Source organism: Rhamphochromis sp. 'chilingali' (genome assembly GCF_963969265.1).
Source record: "Rhamphochromis sp. 'chilingali' genome assembly, chromosome: 10".
In the NCBI taxonomy this organism is placed as follows: Eukaryota; Metazoa; Chordata; class Actinopteri; order Cichliformes; family Cichlidae; genus Rhamphochromis; species Rhamphochromis sp. 'chilingali'.
In genome coordinates this window covers 32,590,861-32,616,464 of record NC_137937.1, presented here as the reverse complement: position 1 = coordinate 32,616,464, position 25,604 = coordinate 32,590,861, and the positions used below count along the sequence as shown (strand labels likewise).

General features: G+C 37.2%; 1 protein-coding gene across 5 annotated transcripts in view; it reads left to right on the top strand.

Annotated features, from left to right (window-relative positions):
- taok3a (TAO kinase 3a) overlaps window positions 1-25,604 on the top strand; it is a 61,938-nt gene that overhangs the window by 10,815 nt on the left and 25,519 nt on the right. Inside the window, exons 2-7 of one of the 5 annotated variants that reach the window (XM_080894232.1) lie at window positions 11,791-11,904; window positions 12,568-12,619; window positions 20,617-20,856; window positions 23,294-23,365; window positions 24,129-24,230; window positions 24,859-24,904. In XM_080894232.1, coding sequence (XP_080750358.1) covers window positions 20,725-20,856; window positions 23,294-23,365; window positions 24,129-24,230; window positions 24,859-24,904 — 352 coding nt within the window. In that variant the 5' untranslated portion in view covers window positions 11,791-11,904; window positions 12,568-12,619; window positions 20,617-20,724. Of the gene's footprint in view, window positions 1-4,376; window positions 4,608-11,790; window positions 11,905-12,567; window positions 12,620-16,079; window positions 16,227-20,616; window positions 20,857-23,293; window positions 23,366-24,128; window positions 24,231-24,858; window positions 24,905-25,604 lie in introns of those variants that run through there. The other 4 variants (XM_080894231.1, XM_080894230.1, XM_080894234.1 and 1 more) reach the window with 4 other exon arrangements.

Genomic DNA, 25,604 nt, shown 5'->3' with positions numbered 1-25,604 from the left:
CAAGTCTCTGAAGAACTTAAAATTGATGAGTACAGTAGTGTGTAAAATTCCTCAGTTATCAGTACTTGCCATGTCATGTTTTAAGTAAAGAATTCAAATCATATTCCTTTAAATATTAATGGCGTCTGTAAGGCCTTATTGCCTAAGTGAACTGGATATCTCCTCTGTGTTTGTGCTGTGGGTGTGTTTTTTCTTAGTTTTATTTTTTATTTTTTATTGGAATTATGCAACAATACAGCCCATCTGAAAAACTTGATGGGGGGGGGGGGGCGTATTCAACAGAAGGCAAATTATGTATTTCATTTTAGCCTTAGTAGTGCTGGAAAGTACTTTATTGACTGCTCATTGAAACACTGAAACACATTACTGACAACAGAGAAAGGTTCTGGTTTGCTATTTGGAGCAATCTTGAGTTCAGTATCTTGCCCATTGGCATGTAAAGGAGCTGGGTATCAAATAATTAGTGGACAATCCACTCTACCACCTGAGCAACTATCCACAGCTCTTGTGTGTTTATGTGTGGAACGGAAGAATATTTTTTTCAACCACAATGAAAATCAATACAGTTGAGAATTGATAGTGTCATAAACAGTCCCATGGTTATTGCCTAGTCGATATGGCCTATCTAGTCATCCAGCCCCAGCTGAGCCTGCATAGATATGCCCAATGGCGGTGGATGTTACACACGTTTATACCAGTTTACAACCAAAAGCAGTCCAGTGTGTCACAGAGTGCCAGTAACAGCTTGGTACCTGAATGCTGAGACCTCTTTGACCAAAAGGCATTTACGCCTAATTGTTTTCCTTTTTTTGTGAATCAAAAAAGGGATTTTTCCCCTAATGATTTAAAGACACACAAAGCCCTGGTTTTACTTCAAAGTAAATTTGTTACTTTCCTATTTTCTTACCTAAACTACATTAGCACCAGAAATGGCTTTTAAAATGAACATTTTAAGCATTTCACACAGTAACTGTAATATCATTTTCGACTTGTGTAAATTGAAAACTATGGGTCTTGGTTCAGTTGATTTCTTTAGGTGTGAAAACATGGTGGAAAAATATCAACGTGCTGGGCCCCATGATTTGCCTTTCACCCACCCATTATCATAGGCAAACTATGGGTATATATTTAGTCATGACATCATTACAGTAAATGTCCTTCATACTATACTCTGAAAGAATAATTTGCTCTGCTCATGTGACTGTAGTTTTTTGGTTATGCCACTTTTGTTAAAGCATTCAAAAGCAGTAGAGGCCTAGTGAAGTGGAAATCGTCTGAAATACATGCTTTTTTTGTTTCAAGGTGAGATACAGGGCAGATATATGTATACAGTTATGTGTTTGTCAATCTATTTGTATGAGCAAGAATACATTAAAAGATTACAATAAAAACAATTTTTTTGAAACTAGGGAGAGGAATGGAGCATGTGCAGAAGAAGAACCAGTTAAAATTTTGATTCAGTGTGGTTCAAAACCAAATGCCATCATCCTTGGCATAGCATGCAATCATTCCATACCCTTTTTTATGGTTGTCTTCGGGCTTTTTGCTTGGACCTGTCTTAGGTGAATCAAAACCATAGAAATTACAGGTTGCCCATGTGGAAGGATTTTTTTTCTCAAATTATGCTTACCCTCACTTACCACATTATACATTTGCCTGTGAAAATCTATAAATCAATTTAGTGTTTAAATTTCAAAACATAAATGATGTAAAAGTTTTGATTGCTTATTTAGAAGCTGCTAAAAATGTTGTAGCTTCTGTTTTACTGTAGAAAATTTAATGTTTGCAATATTAAGATTTAGAATATTCCAACCAGGTAATTATAGCTATTAATATGGCCGTAGATGGGTTTTTTCCATTGTAAAACTGTAAAAGATGCAAAGACACTAATACCTTAATAATTTTAAAAAGTAATTTGCAGGAAAGTGTACTTTTACTGACTCATACTGTACATACTCATACTGACACACAGCCCAAAGCCAGCGTACAAATTTTGTCCAAACTAAAAAGAGAATATCTAGGTTAGTGTGAGCCCTGGGGCTAATTCAAGTATTATTTTATGGTTGTATTTATATTTATTTATTAACATCACGTTCTCCTGGGGACCATGAGTAAGTCATTGTTGCTAAGGTGCGCGCAAACCCTGCAAACCGCTTCAGATTAATTGAATGTTTTGGATATAATTTGCATAAATCCAACATGTGCATGTTGGTGTTTGTTCAGTGAGTCAGCTTAGAGGAGGTGGCGCTGGTGGAGTCGTGCTTTTAAAATAATGAACTGATCCTGTGCAGGGCCTACGAGGGTTTTCAAAAAAATAGAGTTTGACCAAAATGATTGCCCAGGAGAAAAGGCATTACATAAACATGGACCTCCCACATTTAGACATGTTTTAATTGCAGGCACGTCATAGAAGATAAAATATACAACAGAAAGCTGCCATGACGCAGCTGTAAGGGTCATAAAATAGCACACTGGAGCTTAACTGTTTCTGAGATTAGGTAAGATTCAAAATATTTTTATACTGGTTATGGTAATACCAGTTCCTAAAAGGTTATATTTTGACATATGTCTGTGTTAATACTGAATCTTAACAGTTAAAGAAACAGATTTATTCTCTTTAGTTAAAATTTTAGAGCCTATACTTTATTAAACACCAAAATCAATATTAAATTACAACAAAGTTGAAAGTGCTGAAGATTTTTACTTCAAAAAACATAAATATCAAAACACAGTCTTCATTCTCTGGCACTGTCTGTATGTGTAGAAAAGAGTCATAAAAATCCTGTTATGTTTTCATCCACCTTAAAGTGGAACAAAGGTGTGTCTGTGTTTGATGTCAAAGTTCAATAACTCTGTTGTCTCGTGCTTTGTTGGCCTTGTTGACTGCATGCTTCCCTGTCCTCCTTTTTTTGTTCTCAATTCTTTTAATAGCCCATCTTTAACCTCTTTAATCCCTTTGCTTTTTTCATATCAGTTTTGTTTATTTGAACTGTAAATAGAAACCTTTACTTAAACTGTTGCAAAGGAAGATGCAATTTGTTCTCGCAAAAAACAAACAAACAAACAAAACGTGCTATAGCTTCCTGCCTGTTCAGTTTTTTAAAGCCAGTGTGAGGTGAGTAGTTGTCAGATGTTCTGATTTAGTTTGTAGATAAAATATTTACATGGAAATATTTGATGTGGGATCCTCAGACAAACCGAATGTCTGACAAACATAAAAGTGCCATAAAGAAGTCAAGTACACTGATTTGCTGTTGCCTACACTGGCCAAAAAGCACCACAACTATGAAATGAATGTCTATCTAGGTGTAAAATATTTACAAGGCCATTGCATTATAGGAGCAGTCACCCTACCCTCATAGCAGTCACAAATTTTGGTCCTAATTTTCCATTCCTCTGAATGTTATGTTATCCACTTGTAGAAATGTGCATATACTACCTGAGCTCTCACACATATTTTCTGATACTTTAATAAGTTTTTATTACCGTATTGAGATCAGATTTTCTGTGTATATTTTTCCTCATTAAGGGGAAAATTAACTATTGAACTCTAGATTATCTATGCAGATATTTCACAGTATGGCATAGTTATCGTTTAAAACTATCAAGATAACAGTGGTGAATGCAGCTGTCAGATAAAAAAAACAACTGAAAATCCTGTGCTGCAGTTTACATTTAGAAATATGTTTTATTCTGTTGGGAATTAAAAATAAAAACAGAACTTCTAACTCTTGCTTGGATTTTTTTTAAAGCAGCTGGGGTGGTTCTTTACTTTTTTGGTGCAAACTTTAGAATTGTTCAGTTAGGATTGAATAAGTTTAAAACCAGAAATCTGTTCAGAACAAAACCTATTCCAATGAAAATGGTGGTCTCACCACCTTCCATATATTTCTGAGAGAGAGGCAACATTTTAAATTGCCAATTAAATGCATTAAATTGCTGTTCTTGTTTTCATTAATACAGCTTCAATACTGAGCTTTTGTAGTTAAATGCTTTCTTCTCCTGCTCGTCATCTCTACTTCTTTCTTTGTTGTGTGTGTGGTTGTAACCTGTTGATCCTACAGCTCCCAGCCAGACGTGCCCACAGATAAACCTCCTGCTCTTCACCTTTTACTTTCTCTTATGTGCAAAATTGGCTGTGAGGGACTGTTGAATAATTTAGCAGCCTGGTGATGGGGCTCTGTGACACTGCTCTTAGTGTGTTTACTTGTTTCAGTGTGTGTGTGTGTGTGTGTGTGTGTGTGTGTGTGTGTGTGTGTGTGTGTGTTTGTATTTATTTAGGGAGGAGGGGTTTGGAAAAAGACAGTGTGTGAGAGAGACTGTGAGTTTGGGGGGAAAAAAACAAGACAGTAGACCACACACACTATTGACAGGGTTGGAAGAAAATGTTCAGCTGAAAAGGCACTAGCACAGATAGTTGCCAGAGAGGATGAATGGCTTTAATGAGAAAACTCCAGGCTTTGCTCTAGAGGGACAGACACACAGACCGACCCCTCTGTATTCATGGGATTTCTCTGAAAAAGCTTTCACAGTGAATGAAGGATGGTCTTTGTGCAGCAGAATGAGTGTGACCAGTGCTGTGCGTATGTTTGTGTGCCTGCATATGTGTGAGTATGCCTAGCTTTCATTACCATTTTCAGACAAGTGCACATGTGTCCAACGCACAAGGTATGCTGGTGATGCATTAATTGGGGGATGTTTTAGATACCACACAGGTCGGCTACTTCATTACCTCAGTACAAATGAAAATCACTCGTATAGAGAGGCTTGGGTACTGTGAATTTGCTTTACAAGACTCCAAATTAGGATAAAATACTTTTGTAGCTTCTTGGATGGAAAAATGTTTCAAAGCAACTCAGAATAATCTCCTCTGAACTTTTAGGTCTTGGAAAGAACATTTCAAAGATGATCCTTGTATATGCTGAGACTTATGTTAGATTATCTGTGTGATTTGATTTTGCTGGCTTTATCTTTCACTGTGCCGAGATGGATAGAAGCAGTTTTTCCAGTGCAAACAATCAGAAGTAATGACTTTATTTTTAGCAAACCAACATTTCTATCTTCACAGAACTCTTTTTGTCCTGCATTTACTTTTTTATTCCAATACACATTGTCAAACAGAAATTAAACCTTTTTTAAATTTAAGATTTAAATTTACATGGAATTAAATGCAAAATGTTTCTATCTGAAAATCTTTTTATTTTTCATTCAGTTACTTTAGAAATGAATTAACTGTTTGTTTATTGAAATTTTCAATACATTTTCATCACTACTCTCTCCACGTCTTAGATTAGATTAAGTTTTTAGGCCTCTCAAGTCTAAGAGGCCCAAAGCCAAAGATATAATAGGCCTCCAAATCATTCTCATGTGTGAAGGCTTTTATGTGTCTTGGTTGTGCTTGTTCCATTCTCATTACATAACACTCTGTAGGTCTACATAATTGAAAATGGCTTTTCTACATCAATGTGGAGATTAAAATTGCCATTGACCTACAAAGCTGTAAGACACAAAAGGGCCGTCCTCCTCTGCTTTGTCACAAGTGTGCATTGTGTAACTTGGGACTATTGAGAGCCGTTCTACTGTAATAGACATTGCGAGTAACATTAGGGCCATTGTTGCTGGAGGTGCCCCTGAATCCGAATTTTTAAAATTATTGAAATTGCAATAATTGCAGGCTTATATAAAGTACAATATGCGTCTTTCAGAGGCAGGATTTCAACTTCAGTATTGTGTAAGAGCATAAACATAAATGAAGCAATGGAATAAATTTCATAGCATTCGTTGCTAGTAGATAACTAAAGTCTTAGGTTCTGTTCTGACCAATTCTGCTTAAATAGAGGGACTGGGTAACACTATGGTAATATTGGATGAACCAGGACCTTATTTTGGTTACAGTGAATTGGCATGTCTTGGCACTTTATGGTTGATTACAGTAACTTAATCACCCCTTTCGGGATGTACTTCACAGTAGCTGCAGCAATGTGCTGGTAACATTATCTCTTATACACTAGACTCACTCAAAACACTGGACCCACGTCACACACAATTTACACATACTTGCGCTTTGACCTTTTGGAAGATATGGGTATCAGCCTTCAATTTCACTTCAATAAGAGTACAGCACAGAGTGACGCTTTGAAGCATTGTCTTTCAGGGACTTTCATGGCTGTTTTGAAAATGCATTTTAACAGTGAATATCTTTTAAAGGCTGAAAGAATTTAAGATTATCAACATGTGTTAATGACAGTAGTGACCGGGAACATTTGGGTGGCATTATTTTACAATTAGAGATTTATTCAAAGTTTTCTGTCTTGAATGATCAAAAAAGCTGTCTGGAGACACAGTATTGCGCACTTTATACACCACCATTAGTGACCCAGTGACATTATCTTCTGTCTAAATGCTGGTTCTTAAACCTGTTTTTGTTATGTATTCTGGCAGTGTATTTGCAAGAACAAACGTTTTTGAATCCTTTACCATTTGGAATAACCAGTTTTTGGCATTGATTACTAACAAAATATAGTGAACCCAAGCTGTTTTGATGAGAAATCATCTTTGTAAAATATGGGTTTGGCTTATTTATTGGATGACTTGATTGACAAGCTCTCTTCAGGTCATGGCACAGCGGCCATTGGTAAACAAGACATTTGTCTCTCTTGTGCTCTCTTTTTCTTTAAATCATCGTGTTGTTCATTTGCTTTTGAGTTTTGGGTAATTGTCTTGCATCACTCACCCTCTCTGACGTTTTAGGGTCATGGACTGCTCCCCTGACATTTTTTTTTTTTGTAAAATTTCTTGATTCAGATTTGAATTAAAAGTTTCTTCAGTTATTGCAAAGCATCCAGGCCCTGGGGTAGCAAGCCATGATATTGGCCTCCACTATGTTTCACAGCTGGAATACAGTTTTGTTGTTGAGCGGTGCCTTTTTGCCCCCCTCTAAATAGTTTAAATCATGTGACTGCAGAATATCATCCACAAGTGTTGTGGAACATCCAGCTGATATTATTTGGAGTATACTTTAAAAATGTTTTCATCTTGCGCTTCTGTTAACACCATTCTTATTTAGTGTTTGTGTTACAGGGAACATGAATCCTTTGTTTTTTGTTGGGTTTTTTTGTGAGGGTTTTTGGCCAGTCAAATCAAGAGTTCTGCAGATGTTTTTTCCCCTATCCTTGCATCCTTATTTTACATTATGTGAATTTTCAGGGTAATCAGTGGTAGGAAGCATAACAACACTTCTTCTTCTTTTTTTCCCCCTCCCCCTCACACAGTAGTAAACAGACAATCTTACCTAGAGCTGACAAATGCCACGGAGCCTTTTCTAGCTCTATGCATGATTTTTAAAATGCTTCCTGTGAAAGTTATGGCGATCCAGACATAGTTTTTTATAGAGTGGGGACTTAGTTTTTTCCCTTTTTTCTTTAAGGATGTGATTACTGACCAAAAGTCTTCCACATTTCTTTTTTTCCATTCACACAATGGAAACCCCCCAAAAACAAACAAAAAAAAAACCCCATTCTGCTGATAAAGCTGCCGATTACATTTGTTGTCTCTGCATTAGTTTAAGTCACGATCGTAGGCACACTAGCTCATCTCTAATCTGTACTTCATCCCCACGGTGCTTAAGCGAGATAGAAATGTAGAGGTCCATCAAAGTAATCTGTGCAGAGTTCATCATAAGTCATCTAAAGCACAAATAAAGTACCCACTGTAAGGTTCTGAGCTGTTGTTGCTTTAAGGCAACAAGAGCGAATCACTTCAAATAAACTAATGAGTAAGAATTGGCCCAGGGTTTAGGTCGGTGGATGGGCCACTTATTTGTCTAGTATTTGTCCCTCAATCCACCAACGCCTACATTTATGTTGGCATTAGGCTTAAAACTAATCTGAGAAGGTAACAGTCTTGTGTGCGTTTGTGCGTTTGTATGCATGCATGTCTCAGTAGTGCCACTAAGCTCTTGAGATGAGAGCTGCCCTGAAGTCTCCAAATCCTGCTTTACAGCATAAACTATGTATGTGTATGTGTGTATTCTTCACTGTGTGAAAATGAGTCACTGCTATAAAAATCCACACCATGCCACCCTGGCAGAATAATCAGAACATAATGTTTAGTTTCTTTCTATCTCGCTGGATTAGTTTATTTTCATCCGGGAAGAATTTTTCGTGTTGTTGAAATAGCCTCGCATTTTGGTTGCCTCGGCTTTAAATAAAGCGGTGTGTCACTATGGGACATGATTTTAAGCACAACTCCAAAATGACTCATCAAAAACCCACCTCAGTCATCCTCAGCCACACTGGGAGTCATTGATTACATTTGTAAACTCTGAGTATTAGTGTCATTCATTTAAATTTAGGAAAATCAACACTCAAAAAAGAAGGATGAACTATCAAACTAGCCTAACTGGTTTTTAGTGCTCCAATTATGCACATAATTCAAAAGTTGGCTACTGACACCATTTCTCGTGCTTTCAGTTCTTAGATTGCACAAAATTCCCCAGGTTTTCATGAAGGAAGTGATGTCATTGTTTATAACGTCTACAATCAGTTTTGTGACATTTTGTTTTTACATCTAAAAACTGAAACTAAAAGGGGATTAAAGTTGGACAAAGTCCATGTTTGACACCCTGACATCTCACTTGATGAATTGTTTGGCCAATCCCCTTGAAAGCAGTTTTTCTTTTTTTGTTTTATTTTTTATTTTTTTCAACCAAAAATAAGAAATGCAATGTTAGGCGGTTGAAGCAGTTTTTGTTGGCCAAGTTGTGTCTTGGAAATTGACAACATGTGACTCAAGATTTCTGATTCATATCACAGTGTGTCATAACAGGAGGAACAGAAAGTAAGAGATGGATTTCAGGATTTTGATTTCTAGGCAATACACTAATGAAGTTTATGAAAGAATGTTAACATAGAATGTCAGAGATGCTGTTATGCATGTTTTCCAGAGCATACGTTACCTTAATTCTTCTGAACTTGGAATAAGAAGTAATTTGATTAGTATTTCACTCATTTATGTTTGTACAGGTGAGCATGGACTAGTTAAGAGCCTTAAAATCAGAAACTTTTCACATGGGCTGTCACACTCTTTAACTTATCTTCTACAAACCCACAATATCCCTAACCCTTTTTTTTTTTTTTTTTTAACTTTACTGTTTAAGTGATTACCACATGCTCTGTGCCTTAGTCTCAGCCATTTTTCTGTTGGTTTTTCTTTTGTTTTTTTTGTTTTTTTTTGTTTTTTTTTCTTTGTTAAAGCACATTTCATCATGTCATGCTGCAGCTGGCCCGCTAACCTTTATAACCTTCTCTTTTCCTCCAACACCACGACTCACATGTATGCACATCCACTGAATGCTCTGAAACATTTGGTTAGCATTGCAGCAGTATGCTTCTCAGCCACCAGGCCAGGAGACATTCCAGTTTAACTTTCATTTTTTTAAATTTAATATGACCTCTTTTCTGTTTCATTCACATAAAATGTGTAAAGGACCAGTATTTACAAAATTGCCTTAAGACTCGATTATGTTCGCTTGTGACAACAGGGTTTATCTATTGTAACTCATTCTGCTGATTTATTCTTCATTTTTGTACTGTACATAAAATATTCATGTTTTTTTTTTTATTCAAATGAAGTATCTTTACAGTCTGCATGCATTTTCTGTGTTTATACCTCTAACCCTTAATCCATTAACTAATTGCTCAGTTAACAGATAATTAATCAGCAATCCAATTTGATAAAAGATTGTTTCAATGAAATTATTACAATTTGTACAGCCATGTCACATAATTAACTGAACAAGATTTTGACTCATTTCAAAGTAGTGTATTTTAAAAGCCCTTATATAGCTCACACAGTACAGTACATCAGTATAAAATGTATTATTTTATTTCAAAGTGAAGACAATCGAAACCTCTTTAAAACACTCACAATGCTGCCTTTATGTTCTTATCAGTCCATCAAATAAAACTGACCTCGTCAAGAACTCGAAGACTCAAATAAAAGATGCAAATAAACCTGTACTGTTATACTTATTCCCACTACATAGACTGTACATATTTTTCTTTTCATTGTTGCTTGGTCATAAATGCCAGGCAGGGTGGAGTAAGCGAGGAGGAGGAGAAGTGCAGCCACAACTTTCCCAGAGGCTCATGCAAGCGTCAGTTGTGTTATAAATCATTCAGGAACACTCAGAAGGGGCACAATACATTTTTATCTCTCTTCTCTCATCTCTGAATCCCCTCTCCCTGTTTTATTATTGAATGTGGTTCCTTTGAGCGTCCAATCTGCCACTCGGCACCATCAAAAAGAGAAAGGAGGAAGTAGTGGGGGTTAACCAATAAGACAGAGAGAGAGAGAGAGAGAGAGAGAAGGGTAAAAATGGCTGTAATGTGGGAGGCAGAGGAGATGAGGAAAGGACTCATTCCAGTTTGATTAGACACAGGAATTCGGTTGCTCAAACAAAAAGGTCACAGTGTCATTTGTGTCCTAAATAACAGATCTACTGTAAATCTTGATTGTCCGAGACAACAATTGATTTTTATTGTGTGCCCGTCTCAAAACGATTATGTAGTTGTGGGTGAGGTTGGATTCACTGGTAGTTGATGCTGTTCCACCTGCTTGTCAGAACGAAATAAAGCCCAGTAGCTGACAGCGCTCTGCTGTCAGAACAACTCTCTCAGATTTGATGTGTATGTGTGAATCGACTATATGTGTAATACTGTGTGTGTACGTGGATGAAAACAAAATATTATGCTTGCTTGTGGGTGTGCTTGCAAAAGCTTGTGTCCATAAGCACTGTATGTAGTGTCCTTGAACTCATGTATTTGAAAGAAGATGCATTTGTCTGCAAAATAGGAAGCACTTCTTCATATAAAATGCTCGGATATCTAGCCTGAGATGTTGTCAGCTGACTGTAGTCTGGCATAGACCTCGAGCTCCCTGTGAAAATGGCCAAGTGGGTGTAGAAAATCACTCAACACGAACATGGTTTTTGTATCTGTCGTTCTGCATAAAGGTAGACTGTGGATCCATGAAGATGGTGCCTGTATTTTTACTGCTGCACTGAATAAAGTTATACCAATGAGCATTTTAAGGCAAAAAACATCTCAAGCCCGCCTTTTTGAGAAAATGTACACAGATTACATTTCCGCTAAATTTTCTGTTTTTGTTATGGAAATTACATTGCCATCTTTCCCGAAACTGAGAACATAATAAGTATCTATCACTACAAAGATTTTCATTGGCTGTTGAGTCATTTCACCATCTGCTGTTATCAGATGTGTCATGCTATTTGTTTCAGTTCCAGAGTCCACCTATGGCATGGTTACAGTTATAATTTAGTGTATCTCATATATATGCTGTTGACCTGATGAATCAATCAATCGAAATTAAATTTTTACATGACACTTTTGATTATTTACGCTCAGTGATGATTTAGTGACCTTTGTTACCGTACACTCTGTGAGCACTACACCTATGGCTGTAAAGAATTCCTTATGGTTCTTACTGGTAAATATTACTTTCCTCCTTTCTTGTTTTATGAGCCAATGAACAACCCTTTGGTACTCTAGAGTAAGGAAGATGATATAAAATGTAGTTCAGATGCTTGTTGAGACTGTAAAATGTTGTGAAATGGGGAAAAAATACTAAATGGTTGACAAAGTAGGCACTTTCAGAGTGAAGCTAATGATACGAGATCAAATTGATAATCATAGTGTCTAAAATATCCCACCCAAAATTTTATTTGTTTGTTTTTGCCTCTTTTTTTTTTTTTTTTTTTTTAAACCCCAGGAGCAGTATTCCACCAGTCATGAGGGCATCTGAAAAAATGCAACACTGGATTTAAACCGAGAAGAGAGAGGGAAGACAGGCTAGTCCTACATACCCCTCAACACATTTCTACAGGTAGGTTATGTATTTGACTCTCTGAGGCTGTTTGATGTATTGTTTTTGCATATTATGACAATCTGTCTATGAGCAGTTTTTTATTTTTTGTTTTATTTTATTTTTAATACAATGAATTCATTTGTGTGTCAGAAATCCCCTTCATGTTACAGTTAAGACAGATGACACAGGGATCAGCCAAGTGCAAACTGGGTCAATATTGAAAGCTTCTGCCCTGCTGGCTCTCTGATGTACTTAACAGCCAATCACCTCTCTTTCACACTGATTTGCAAGAATTTTTCCTCAGGTTGTGACATGAAAAAAACTTTCTTGCCTGGACCAGTTTTGAAGTTAACAGCAGTTTAAATTAAAATGAAAGTTCATGTTATGTCACAGCTACATCACTGTTCTTTTTTTCTATAGTCATGGTGATTGTGTTTTTGAAGTGACTCTGATTAAGTACTGCAGTTGAATTTGGTGGACAAGGGTTGCATTAAAAGGAACGTTTTTGTTTGGTTTACTTTGTTATACCACAGTTGTTTTCAGTTTTCCATAGAAAGTAATTTTGCTCGGGCACCACTAAGCTGTAGCGATTGAAGAACTTGAGGTTTGTCTGTGGTTTGCAGTCTTTTATGAATTAGGCAAAAATGTAAATCCTTCTGCCAACTTGTCATCTTTACACAGAGAGCCCACAGCCATCATTGGAATCGGTGAAAAGGAAAGCGCGCGTGTGTGAGTGAGTGTACATTCTGTTCCGTAGGCAAAACTTGCTGCTGAGTCACACCCTGATTGGGGAGGAAAAAAGCTTGTGGGGATTGGGTGTGGTAGAGAGGAATGATTTTGGTTACAGAACGCCTCTCTAGGCAAGGATAAAGACTTATTTGAAATGTCTCGACTTCCCCTCACTGTCAGTCTTGTGAGCTCAAGGGCAAAGAATCTGTTAAGTTCACACTTTAGAGAGCTGCTTCACAATCAGGTCCATAAGACAGGTCACAAATACTGCTTAAAAATGTAACTGTCAAGGTGTCGAGGATGAAACTGAGTGAACTTTTGACTTTAGCTGCAAATGTTTCATGTCTTCACTTTCTTCATAGGAAAACAGGGGCTCACATAGCCTGAAGTGATTCTGCCACCTGATTAAATGTTAATGCCCTTAGCAGCTTTGTGTCATGGCTTCATATGAGAATGGAAATCTATCTGTCAAAGAAATGAAAGGGTTTCTTGTGTTTATTTTATATAATATGCCTAACTCTTCATGCTTCCTGCATACATCCTCGTGAGTGTGGCTACCATTTGAAAGAAGATGAATTAACTGTGAACAGAGACAGACTGCAACAATAATTTAGGCCTCGAATTTCACTCCATTCCAGGCCACTCTGTTCACCAAACCAACAGACTGCTAATCTTGCATGATAACCCCATGTGTCAGAATATTAGATTCTGTTTGACTGAATATCATGCCCATAATAAATTTAATTTGATGGGTTATTTGTAGTACACAGATAAGAGCTACAAACTGCAAAATCTGTCCTTAAAAACAAACAAAAAAATAACCCTTGAGCTTAAACTGAAAGCTCCAATAATCAAATCAAATCAAATCAAATCACTTTTATTGTCACTTTTATTGTCACATCACATGTGCAGGTACATTGGTACAGTACACGTGAGTGAAATTTTTGTGTGCGAGCTTCACAAGCAACAGAGTTGTGCAAAATACAATAATGTAAACAAGCAAAATACAAGAATGGCTACATCTGAAACTAATAAATATATGTACAATATATAATAGTATATGCATTTCTGGATGTGTATACTAAATATTTTTCTACGTGTGTGTGTGTGTGTGTGTGTGTGTGTGTGTGTGTGTGTGTGTGTACACATATTTTACAAATTAAATAGAGTAAACAATAAATAAAATATATAAAAATATACAGAGTTGAGACATGTGCAAAATACTGATATACCTGTTTTTGACAGTCCTGACACCTATTTCTTCAAATACATTATCTATCCTTTTTATTATTGCTCTCTCCACCAATCCTTTATTATGTAATGGTGGGTGATTTGTCTAATATTATGCATATAGAAGCAGGTAGACTTTGCTTCCTTTGATGAGAGAAGGGTGCAGGTTGCATGTGTGCATCTTTGTGGAGTCTACAAAATTGCAGAAAGATAATGCTCTTAATAGTTGATGGTGGCAGTTTGCTTGATGCTTGCATTTGGAGTTTTATCTACTTGTTCCTGATTTTAATATCATTGCTCAACCTCAGGACAGGTCAAAATGACCCTCAGGCTTGTGCTTCAGTGGGGACTCCACCACTGCCTGTGAGTGCTTTAGAGTCATCAGTTCACTACATCTGCCTGAACTCAGTGGCCAGGCAGCAGTCTGGAGAATTACCATTCAAATTAAGCTATTATACTATTGAGGTTGTGCCAAATATATGTAGTCTATCCTTAATAAATGGCCATTTGTGTTGATTCAGAACATACACTTCACAGACTTTCCACAATAAGAAAGAGTGTTATCACATCTGTAGCTTTAATTTGGCTTGTTCTCATCACTATACAACCTTGGATTGTGCATTTAAGTAGGCTTTTATATTATTCATACAATAACAAGGTTGACCCATTTTATGCCATGCAGAGGCATAACACACACACATACATGCACATGTCACACACACAAATGCCGTATCCTCCAAGGACTTTCTCCTACTCCAGTGAGATGTGAGGCTCTATCTGCGCACACTACTACACTAATACACACTACTAAGGCTCTAAGCCCGCTTTCTATAATGTCATGATAGGAGTTGAGAGAACTGGATTATTACGTAATTCTTATTCTTGCACTCTCACACACATACCCACCATAGGACTAGCCTCAGTGTACAGTTTGGTGGATTTTCTGCTTCTTTTTTTTTTTCCCCGTTTCTGATTAGAGCTGGTGATTTGAATCCCAGTAAGAATTCCCACAGTCTGTCTAATTCCTGTTCCTGTCTAAAGCTGGGAGGAGGGCCAGTAAGCTGCTAAACCCCCCTGGCTATACAGAAACATATGGGCAATTGTGTGCTCTCATTGATGTATTGGTGCAGATACATGCTTGTGTACAGTACCCTGTTTATCCATGTGTAAACATAAACATACATACATTAGTGCATACCTGCATTTGTGATGTAAATGTACACAAACAACCTCAGAAGCATGTACTTCATTTGTGCACACATGACTTTAGATAGACGTGAACCTACTGTAAATGACTGCATGCAAAGAAAATGTTCTTCTTTCTCCAAGCTTGTCTTTTTCAGGCAATTATTGATACTGTCATTTATTGATTATTATTGATACGGTCTTAGAAACCTTTTTAATAACTCCTGTACAATACAGTGGGTTTCAGAATTAGTTTACTCACCTTTTGCACAGAAGACACTCAATATTTCTGTGAAGCTGTCGTCTGTTTTCATTTATCAATAATATCAATTATACAAAATAGGGCTGCTCGATTATGGCAAAAATGATAATCACGATTATTTTCACTGAAATTGAGATCGCGATTATTTGACGATATTTATTTAACCCTTTAAGACCTACTATAGAACCAAGTCCGCCAGAGCTTATATTATTTTTTTACATGTTGTAGTGCCATTTGTGGGAGCATTTCAAGTTGCTAAATAACTGTTATAGCCCATATTTTAATAATATGTATGCATTAAGTCCATAGTAACTACATTAATTGCAAAAAAGTGCAATAAACTACAAAAAAATTGAAAATCGTTTTTGTTTTGTTTTTTTACATATATTTCTACTTGGAGAAATTTAAAAGGCTTATCCTTCAAAACTTTAAATACAAAAAAGTTGCAAAAAATAGTTTACAACAACAGGAAATTTATTTTGAGTGTCTTCATAGTTTTATTTTGGAGATACACCAATTTTTATATACACTGCAGGTAAAACAAAAAAAACAATCCTATGATGCAAATTTGCAAAGAAAACAGCAGGTGCATCAAAATAAACTATTTCCAGCTGTGCAATTCGAGTTCTAAGCATCCCAGAAACTATTCAGAAAAGTCAAACATGACCAGTAGAGGTTTTTAAGGTCTACAAGTAAAAAACTACATTTCCGCGAAAATGACGTCACTTCCGGTTTCGGCCAGGAAATGGCGGACATGAGACAGTTCGCGCTGACATCTGTTTCACTGTGGGAAGTGTTATGAACAGCTGATCGGATCGGCAAAGCGTGTTTCTGGAATATTATGTTTTTGTTCCTGCAAGCGCTTTTTATGCAATTTTTGCAAAGCTATATGTGGAAGGAAACCGTGACCGAGGACAAGCTGATGGCATAAGTTGTAAGTACAACTCCTCCGGTTTCATATGCAAAACAAATTATTGCGCTAGCTTACGTGGTTCAGATTCTACAGGGATTTAAAAGTAGTTACACAAAACGGAGCGTGCTGCTCTGACCGGATTTAAAGGGTTAACAATGACTTTAAAAAATAATATAAAATAGTGTGCAACACCACTGAAGTTTTTTTTTTTTTTTTTTTTTTTTTTTTTACCTCTCTTTTCAACCAAGGGCAGTCACTCTCCTCTCCAAATAACTTCTGCTTAGCTTTCCGAGCTTCCCTCGGGTCCTCTTAATCAGCGGTCTCCAACCTTTTTTGCGCCACGGACCGGTTTATGCCCGACAATATTTTCACGGACCGGCCTTTAAGGTGTCGCGGATAAATGAGGGAGGGGCTAATAATCGGCTCAGTTATTTTTAATGATCGTTGAAAGCCCAGATCGTAATCGTGATTAAAATTCGATTAATTGAGCAGCCCTAATACAAAACAATTCTGTTTCCTCTTTTCTCTCTTATCTGTCTATGTGGTAGCCCAGTTAATTCTTATGCCCTTGCACAGTCTATTATTCAGGTATTGTTTAAAAGAATATAATCATTTAAAAAATAATGAATACAAATCCTGTATTGAAAACCTTTCTAAATGTTCAATTTGAACAGTATTGGTATGATTGGCTTTCTGAACCATTTTATGATATATAGCTTATTTACATTGCGGTGTCCCATTTAAATACTTGCAGTGCCGCAGATGGTATAGAGCCATATCTGTCAGCTTGAGTGGTCCTTAAGAACAGTTGGCACATCAATTAGTGATAGCAATGCTAAGAGGGGGCCTAAGGGTATTATGGATATGCTTTGTTATGCATGTATGGTAAATGGTAAATGGCCTGTATTTATATAGCGCTTTACTAGTCCCTAAGGACCCCAAAGCGCTTTACATATCCAGTCATCCACCCATTCACACACACATTCACACACTGTATGTTTCTTGTATATGCCTAATGTTATGTTATATATGTCCCATAAATATTTTTTGATTGTGTTTACTGACATTAGAATAAATGTGTTGTTGGTGTAGTGTATCAAGATACAAGCACTGTTGTTGCTTTAAACTTTTTTTTTTTTTTTTTAACAAATATGTGCACTAGAAAGATAATACATTACATTTGTAAATATCATGACAGGATTTTTTACTGGTAATACCTGATAAAAGCTTGTCAATGTTAACCCCTACCTGGAAACGGTATGTTTTGAATTTTTTGGGACCAAACACTGCCAATTCATGTATGAACTCACTATCAAGAATTTTAGTGGAAAATCCTTCTAATTGCTCTTCAAAACATATTAAATTCTCCAGTGAAGCTGTGTTTGTGTAAGTACTAGTCAGATTAGCATAAATCACATAATCTCTTTTGCACATAATTTGTATTTATGATGTATAGTTTATTGTATATAGCAAATCCGGTAGCCTAATTACCCACCTGCACCTCACACACATCCCATTTACACACTAGGTGTACATTATTTCTGCACATGCAAAAAGATTCACACCTACGCATATGTATAGTGTCATTATTTGAAAATGTGGCTCTGAGTATGTTGTAAAAAATTTACACACACAAGCATTTAATCTGTCTAAGCCATTTGCCTAAGCAGCTCTCTCAGAACAATGCCATTCATAGATCCTTAACACACACACACACACACACACACACACACACACACACACACACACACACACACACACACACACACACACACAGAGAGCAAACTGTCCAAACACTGGGCTTTGCTGGGCTAGTAACAGGTTTACGAAGCCCCCTGAGTTACAACCTGTTGTTGCCACATTGCATCACTTCACACATTTCGGGAGACTGGAGGAGGAAGAATGGAAAAGAACGAGAGAAGGTGTTCAGTCTCTGGAGTGATCACATGAATTAGGTGTTCATTTGCTTCATTTTTGTCTCTTGGAAACAGTCAGGAGATTGTTCTATCTTTGTGGCTTAGATCAGCTTTCAGAGTTTGGGTAAAGCCCACTTACTCTGTTGGACTTTTTTTTTTCTCCCCCCTCTCATTTTTGTTACCCTGTACAAACTAATGAATGCATCATAGTGAGGGTATGTACATGTATATCTGTACTTATGTGCACTATATGCTGTGGGTGTGGGGAGAAAGGTGAGATGGAGGTTGTGTCAGGCTTTTTTTTTTTTTTTTTTTTAAGTAGTTATGTTAGAGAGCTTAAGCAGGAGAGATGAGAGAAAGACGGGGCTGATGCAACCAGGAGACACACAGACAAATGTTTCAGAGTCACTAACACAGACATGGACACACACAGGTTCATATTGTAGGTGCACTTAGGAAAAAGCAAATTAAATACTTACTGCTGTATATGTGTGTTTATGTAAGAATAAACATTGCACACACATGCATCCAGATATAAGGCGATGTATGCACGTTTCTTAAACTGATTTATATTCTTTTATTGCACTTTTATGTTGGAATAAATATAAAATACACATTAATAAAATAGTACTAATGTTTAATTTACAACCCACATTATTGAAAAAGCTCATTGATTGGATATTTGATGAGATCACAAAGAGCTTCGAGCTGCACCAGTAACTGTGCGCAGTAGAAGTTTGTGTACAAACAGCTACACTGCTATATTGTACACACTTCATCAACTGTAAGATTTTTATTGTAGTCATGAAGAAGCCATATTAGGGTTTTATGTTTCTGAGAAAAAAACCCTCTATGACCAATAGATGCCTTAAACTAATTTGTAAACCTGCATGTATGATCTCTCACCTTATACAGGCTGATAAACTGGAACCATGGCCGTTGTTTATGTGTAAATCTGTGGCTACTTACAAGAATGTTGTGGAGCATTCTTCAAGAGAAGCCAGGGCTAAATGCCATGAAATTGATTTTAGTCAGGCTACAGCACAACTGATTTACGGAAAGCTGAGATGTTACGGCAGCTTTTTAAATGGCAGCAGGCTGTCACAGTGCTCCAGGAGACCTTTCTGTATGCAGAAGTTCATAAGAAGCAGCATGTGTGTCATTGTGGTTTTCTTCATCATTATTTCTAACATTCACTGAAATAGACTGTGGGCAGTGTCACTGTATATTTTGATTTATATTTAGATTTTGGAATATGAAGCACAGCAACAAGTCTTTTTGCTGCAAACCACTCACTTTACTTACTTTGATATTTCAAAAGTCTTTAAAACTTACTTATGTCCAAGCTCATATCCTTTACATTGAATTGGGTAGTGTCATCAGCCCAGTATATCTGTGGAAAAACTTATCAAGAGTAGCACAAGAAGCTAACAGTAGCTTCCTGGTTACATCAAGTGGACAGTTTAAAGTACAATAAAAGCTGTTATTTAGCTTTTTGTGGCCATGTGTTGGAAAAAAAATCCATGTTTCTCAAACGAAATTCCAATAACCAAAACATACACGAAGCCTAGTGACACATATTTCTGTCCATATTCAAAACCCCAAGGCTGGAATCATTATGCGTCTGGTGCTATGGCACAGAGGGCTCAGGACTTTGCCTTTAAGACTGATATTTTTGGAGTGGGTGCAATGGCTTAGATCCCTTTAAGAGCAGAGGATTAGGATGATGCTGATGCTTCGTGTCTTGGCCTGGGTGCCTGTGTGTCTTGCTGCCTCTGCCTGTATGTCAGCTTTGTCTGTGTGGGGCTGGCCTTTGGAGCCAGATTTACTTGCTGCATCTGGCTGATGTGCACACAGATTTCATGGTAGAAAGAAAGAGAGAGGGAGAGAATGAGAGACACTGGTATCAGAGAGATGCTGTGCGCCTGCGTGCATGGGTGTGAATGTGTGTTGCATGTTCAACGAAGCTAACTGGAGCAGGGTGTCCAGGATGCATACACGCTTGATGGCCTGGCTGCAGCCTTGTGATACAAAACAGTCAGCATTAGTGTGTTTGTGTGTGTGCGCGGGCACTATGTCCATGTGTGGAAATGATGCATCAGTGACTCAACTTCTGCTGTCAAACATGTGCGTGTGACTGTGTATGCAAGTGTGACTGTGTGTGATGAGCAGCAGGACTAGACGGCTATCGTCGTCATTATTAGCAAACATTTTTTTATTAATTTTTTTCCTGTCTTATCACCTATCAGCTGTCAATGAGAAGCACTAATGAAAATACTCAAAGAAGCCCTGCATATTGCACATGAAATAAGGATATTCTGTGAAGTGACATTAAATCAAACAGTGTCTGGATGTTCACAAGTATCAACAACCATCCTTGGGTATAAATGCATCTAATTTTAGCATATATGCTAGGAAACAAATGTGTTGTTATCCAGTGCACAGCAGTAAATATCAGCCTAATAGTCTATTCTCTTGACCTTTCTTTTTCCCAGGTCTAGCTGGCCAATGCCGGACCCGTCGTGGATATTTGGTGGTGGTAGTAGCAGAAGTAGCGTGTATGTGAGTGCGGTCCCTGGCGCCTAGCCCATGTCCAGCACATAATGCCGTCGTCCACACGGAAAGGAGTACCGAAGGACCCCGAGTTGGCTGACCTCTTCTTCAAAGATGACCCAGAGGACGTTTTCTGTGACCTGCATGAGATCGGCCATGGCAGCTTTGGGGCCGTCTACTTTGTAAGTATCAGTTCACAATTATGGTAACTCTGGCTTTCAAAGGCCTTGAAGTAAATTAGAAATTATTCTTTTTGAGATAGATTTAAAGCACTTAATTTGAGTTTTGCAGCTTTAGTGATACAGATCTGAAAGAACAGCAAAAGTGGTTGGATCATTTAAGAAGTTGCATAAACACTTCTAACATTATATATTGCAGTTTATCATTGTTATTAGCTAGTTACATACGCACATACTTACACTTCCTGCTGAATAAAGGAATATGTATGCTGTAAATGTAGTGCACCACATTATGGCTCTTTGAAAGCAGTTAAGTGGAGACAGATCCTCTCTCAGCACTTTTTCTGTTTCTTATTAATCTCATCATCACTAATTACTCATCAAGCTTTGATATTAAAGCTGCATGGAGGAGGGAATGAAAAGCATCCTGTATTCTCCTTTTTCTCCTCCTTTCTCCCTTTTCCTCCAGATGCAGGACTAGGGGCGATAAGCCTCCTCCCTGCCTTGCAAGACAGCTGTTCTGTTGATATATAAATACAAAGTAGTAGTCAATGAAGGGGGAGGATTTTCTTGACTGCCAGGGCTTTACTATCCCATGTCATGTACACGTACACACGACCAGTACATCAGTAGTAGTCCTAGTACCCATGTCCGTCTGGCTGACAATCTCCAGTGTGTGTCTAAATCCTGCCCTGATGTCAATCCTGTGCTCACTGACACACTTGTACTACCCCTATTACAACAGTGCTTGCTGTCAGCAAGGGCAGTTTTTGTAAATGTTGTTAATAGCTTTATTTTTTCAGTGATTGAACTAAGGATACATTATAATTAAAAAAAAAAGAAAAGTTTTTATTGTGTTTTACAAAACCGATACATACGATACTATCATCTAAAATGATATATAATCATTGTCAATGGCAACTCATGTTTACAGCTTTACAAAAACTACTACTACTTACTCCCTTATGTTTCATATATGCTAATTTATTATATCTTTTAAGAACAGTATTTATTTAAACATCACAATATTTTCTATTCAAAGCAGGTAAGGTTGTTTTTTTTATTGTTTTGTTTTTTTAACCCATTCTGATACACTCCAACCTGAAGACAGGTTAGTATGAATTTTTGCCTGAGAGATGAATCAGTACATCAGTGAATCAGTTGCTGTTATCTATTACTAGTGGCTAATCGGAGCTTCTCTCACCTGATTTTTAGAAAGTGGATACTCAAAGGACACTGTTTGTTTGTTTTCTTTTTGAAGTTAGTCTGAATCTGTAAAAGTAATGACTATAGGAGAAAAAAAATACAGTAGTTACCACAGTAAATGTGCATTGTCAAATACATAAATTCCCTAACTATAACTGTGACTGCTTTTGTACTTGTGTAAAGACAAACGAGTAACTCCCATTACAGAAGGAAACAAGGGGAAATTACCTCCTGAGAACACAGACCCAACACCAACAAGGGGTTCACACACACCCTGATAATGGTTGCTGAATTAAAGAGTTTGTAATTAGTAACACATTCCCTTCTAATGCAATTAGCAATACAATTAGCCTATTTAAATTTCTTAGTTTTGATTGATTTTTGTTTCCTCATATGTAATGCCATCTAGCTGTATCCTATAATAAGAGGAATGCATGCTCTTATGCATAAACTGACAGGCAATCATTGGGATCAAATTAATCTGAAAAAAAGTCAAATGGGAATACTCTCTTGCCTCCTGTTACTGTAATTCCATTTGAATCTCAACATGAATTTCCCATTCAATTGTATATGGGATGAAGCTCAGATAAGGGCTTAGGCTGAGCCACAGCCTAGCTGTCCCTGAGGCAAAGTGCCTCAGAGGTTAACACCATGGGTTTAGCATGCAAATGTAAATGTGGACAGATAACTCAAACAGTTAAAGTGGCTATAGATAAACCTCACCTGATTTACGTTGTTCAGGTGGATATTTATTTTAGATTAAGGTAAGTATTTAGTTTTACTTGCACTTGGATGTTTTACATTAGATTGGTCCCTGAACTAATATGTACCACTGTCCAATAACAGGCTGCTATAGCTCGTGCTTTTTAGGTACAGTACATGTTATGTTTTATTTTTTCTATAATTATAATATTTATGTAGTGACCTTTTGATGTTAACTTTCACATTTTAATAGAAGACCAAAGGTTACCCTGTGGGCATTAAGATCACTTTTGAGTCTGTATGTATGTTTATGTTGTAGAATGCCAATATAACTTTGTGGCTAGGGGACCAAAAAGGTACCCTAAAGGTACCGAAAACAAACAAAAAAATGACAAAAACAAACATGAGGCCTTGTTATATCCTGTGGGAGGTTTACTGTATTTGTCTTCGTGTGAGCTTTCTTTTCCTAAGCATTTAGACCTTGTGTTTAAAGACCTTAATAGAGTGTGATCTTTTCTATTTTCTCTGTCAGGCTCGGAACTCCTACTCCAACGAGGTGGTGGCCATCAAAAAGATGTCCTATAATGGCAAGCAGACTACTGAAGTAAGAAAATATACATGCTGGAAAATGTAGATATGGCACATACAATGTGAATGCTCCAGTTTTAGATGGTTTTGTCTGTGGAACCATATCAGAAGGACCAAAAAAAGAAAAACCTCAAGTGAGCATTTGGTTAGGTTTGGTCAGATAACCTTTTTTTTTTTTTTTTCTATGATGTGGGAGGTATAGCTCAGAATGCAAAAAGCAGCATTACATCATTTTCTGCTACTTCACACAGCTTGATGCTATTCTTGTGAAGTTGTGAGATGTCTCATGTGGTGGTTAGTTACTCTGAAGGAACAGAAATAATGTGAAAATAATGGAAGATAATTGCCCACACCAGATGCAAAGCTTGGAACAAACACGTGTCTACCTCAAGAAAACTGCTGGAAATGTTTAGGCAGAAGCATATTTCAGAAGGCATCCTATGGGATCACAGCTTGTACTTCGGCTGAACTCAAGCCCACATCTCAGTGGTTTAGTCAACTTGTATCTTTTTATAAAACAGTGAGTGATGATTTTGTGTGAGGGCACTTGCAAGCTATTGTCCAACTTTTCCATACTAGTTGAAGTGGAGCCAGCTTTCAGTTTGTTTATTATTTATATTGGTGCAGTGCCTTTAAAGAAAACCTTTCTGTCAATAGACAATAGCAAGAGAGATACAGATGTAAAATATCTGTCACTGGTTAATGCATTGTATTTAAAGTCTTAGTTAAGTGTTAGTTTAATAGTACCTAAAGGCTGGAACCATTCTTTCCTTTTGCAGAAGTGGCAGGACATCATTAAGGAAGTCAAGTTTTTGGGACAGCTGCGACACCCAAACACAATTGAGTACAAAGGCTGCTACTTGAAAGACAACACTGCCTGGGTTTGTAGATCCTTTTCTACATCCTCTTTTTTTTTGTTCAAGTTCCTCATTTTTTTTTTAGTCTGGCAGGATACTTGATTTATCTTTCTCTCTTCTGCTCTCTCTCATTCTTTACTTACATTCTTTTGTTTTCATGTCCTGCTCGGTATGTTTTCCTACTGTGTACTTATGTTTCTTTGTGTACACTGATCAGCCACAACATCAAAACCGCCTACAGTGCACTGCCAAATCAACTCTGTCCCATTGGGGCTTCTGGTGTCTGTCATAAGAACATTGGCTGCTGATTGCTGGGTGGTGCTTCTGCGGGTTGTGCCTGCTCTGGTAGATCCCACTGATGTTTGACCAGTTTTGAGTCTGCAGAGTTTAGAGGCTAGGGCTTGAGCTATTTCTACACACTGTCCTGTTACGCAAGACCTCTGCCATCAAGATAATAAGTGTTAGTCACTTCACTTTTCTGTTTGATTTTAATGTTGTGGCTAACTGTTGTACGCCCACTTCCTCTACATTCTTTAGACTAGGACTTTTCACAAACTTGACTTAAAGCTTTAATTAAAATTTATGACGGTGCTCATTCCATGTGAGTGATTAGTTTCCATTTTATTTGAGGTTTAACTATTTTCTCTTTCAGCTGGTGATGGAGTACTGTCTGGGCTCTGCATCAGATTTACTGGAGGGTATGTTTATCAGTGTTTGATATGCCAATACATTGAGATATTTCATAATTTTATAATGGCTTTTTTGTCAGTAACAGGGTGGAAGTGTTAACATTTTTTTTCCAGGAAGTCACTCCTGAAACTTTTGTAAACCCGAAACTTGTCAAAACAAAACTAATGAAAAGTAACTTTGGTCTTTTAGCTTGGTTGTGCACTGTAAAGTATGCCCTTTAGCTAATTTAAGCTGTTTTAGGAGCAGAAGTAGGCTATGACTGCTTGACCTTATTGAGGATTTTTTTTGGACTACCAAAAAATAAGGAACTGGCTGCTATCAGATAACTGCAGTTATCTTTAAAAACTTGTAAAACCTCATGTTCTCCAATTTTCTGTGATTATTTGGTTCATTTTGTGGGCCTAACTAAATATTTTCTGTGATTGTATGCTTAGGGGCACTCTCCCCATTTGCGTCCTTGGATGCTGGAGCAAGATAATGTAATGTAAATGTGTAATCTGCTGTAATAGTACTACATTTTAAACCACTGTTTATCGCAGATGGAAAACATATTTGTTTCTTAGATTTCAGCGCCTGGCAAAAAATATCTATATCACTTTTAAGAGCTTGAATTCCCTGAACTCCCCATCCTCTAACCACTCTTGAAGCTACTGACTTATTTTAAACACCCAAATACTCACTACTGACAGAGTACACAGTTGTGACAGT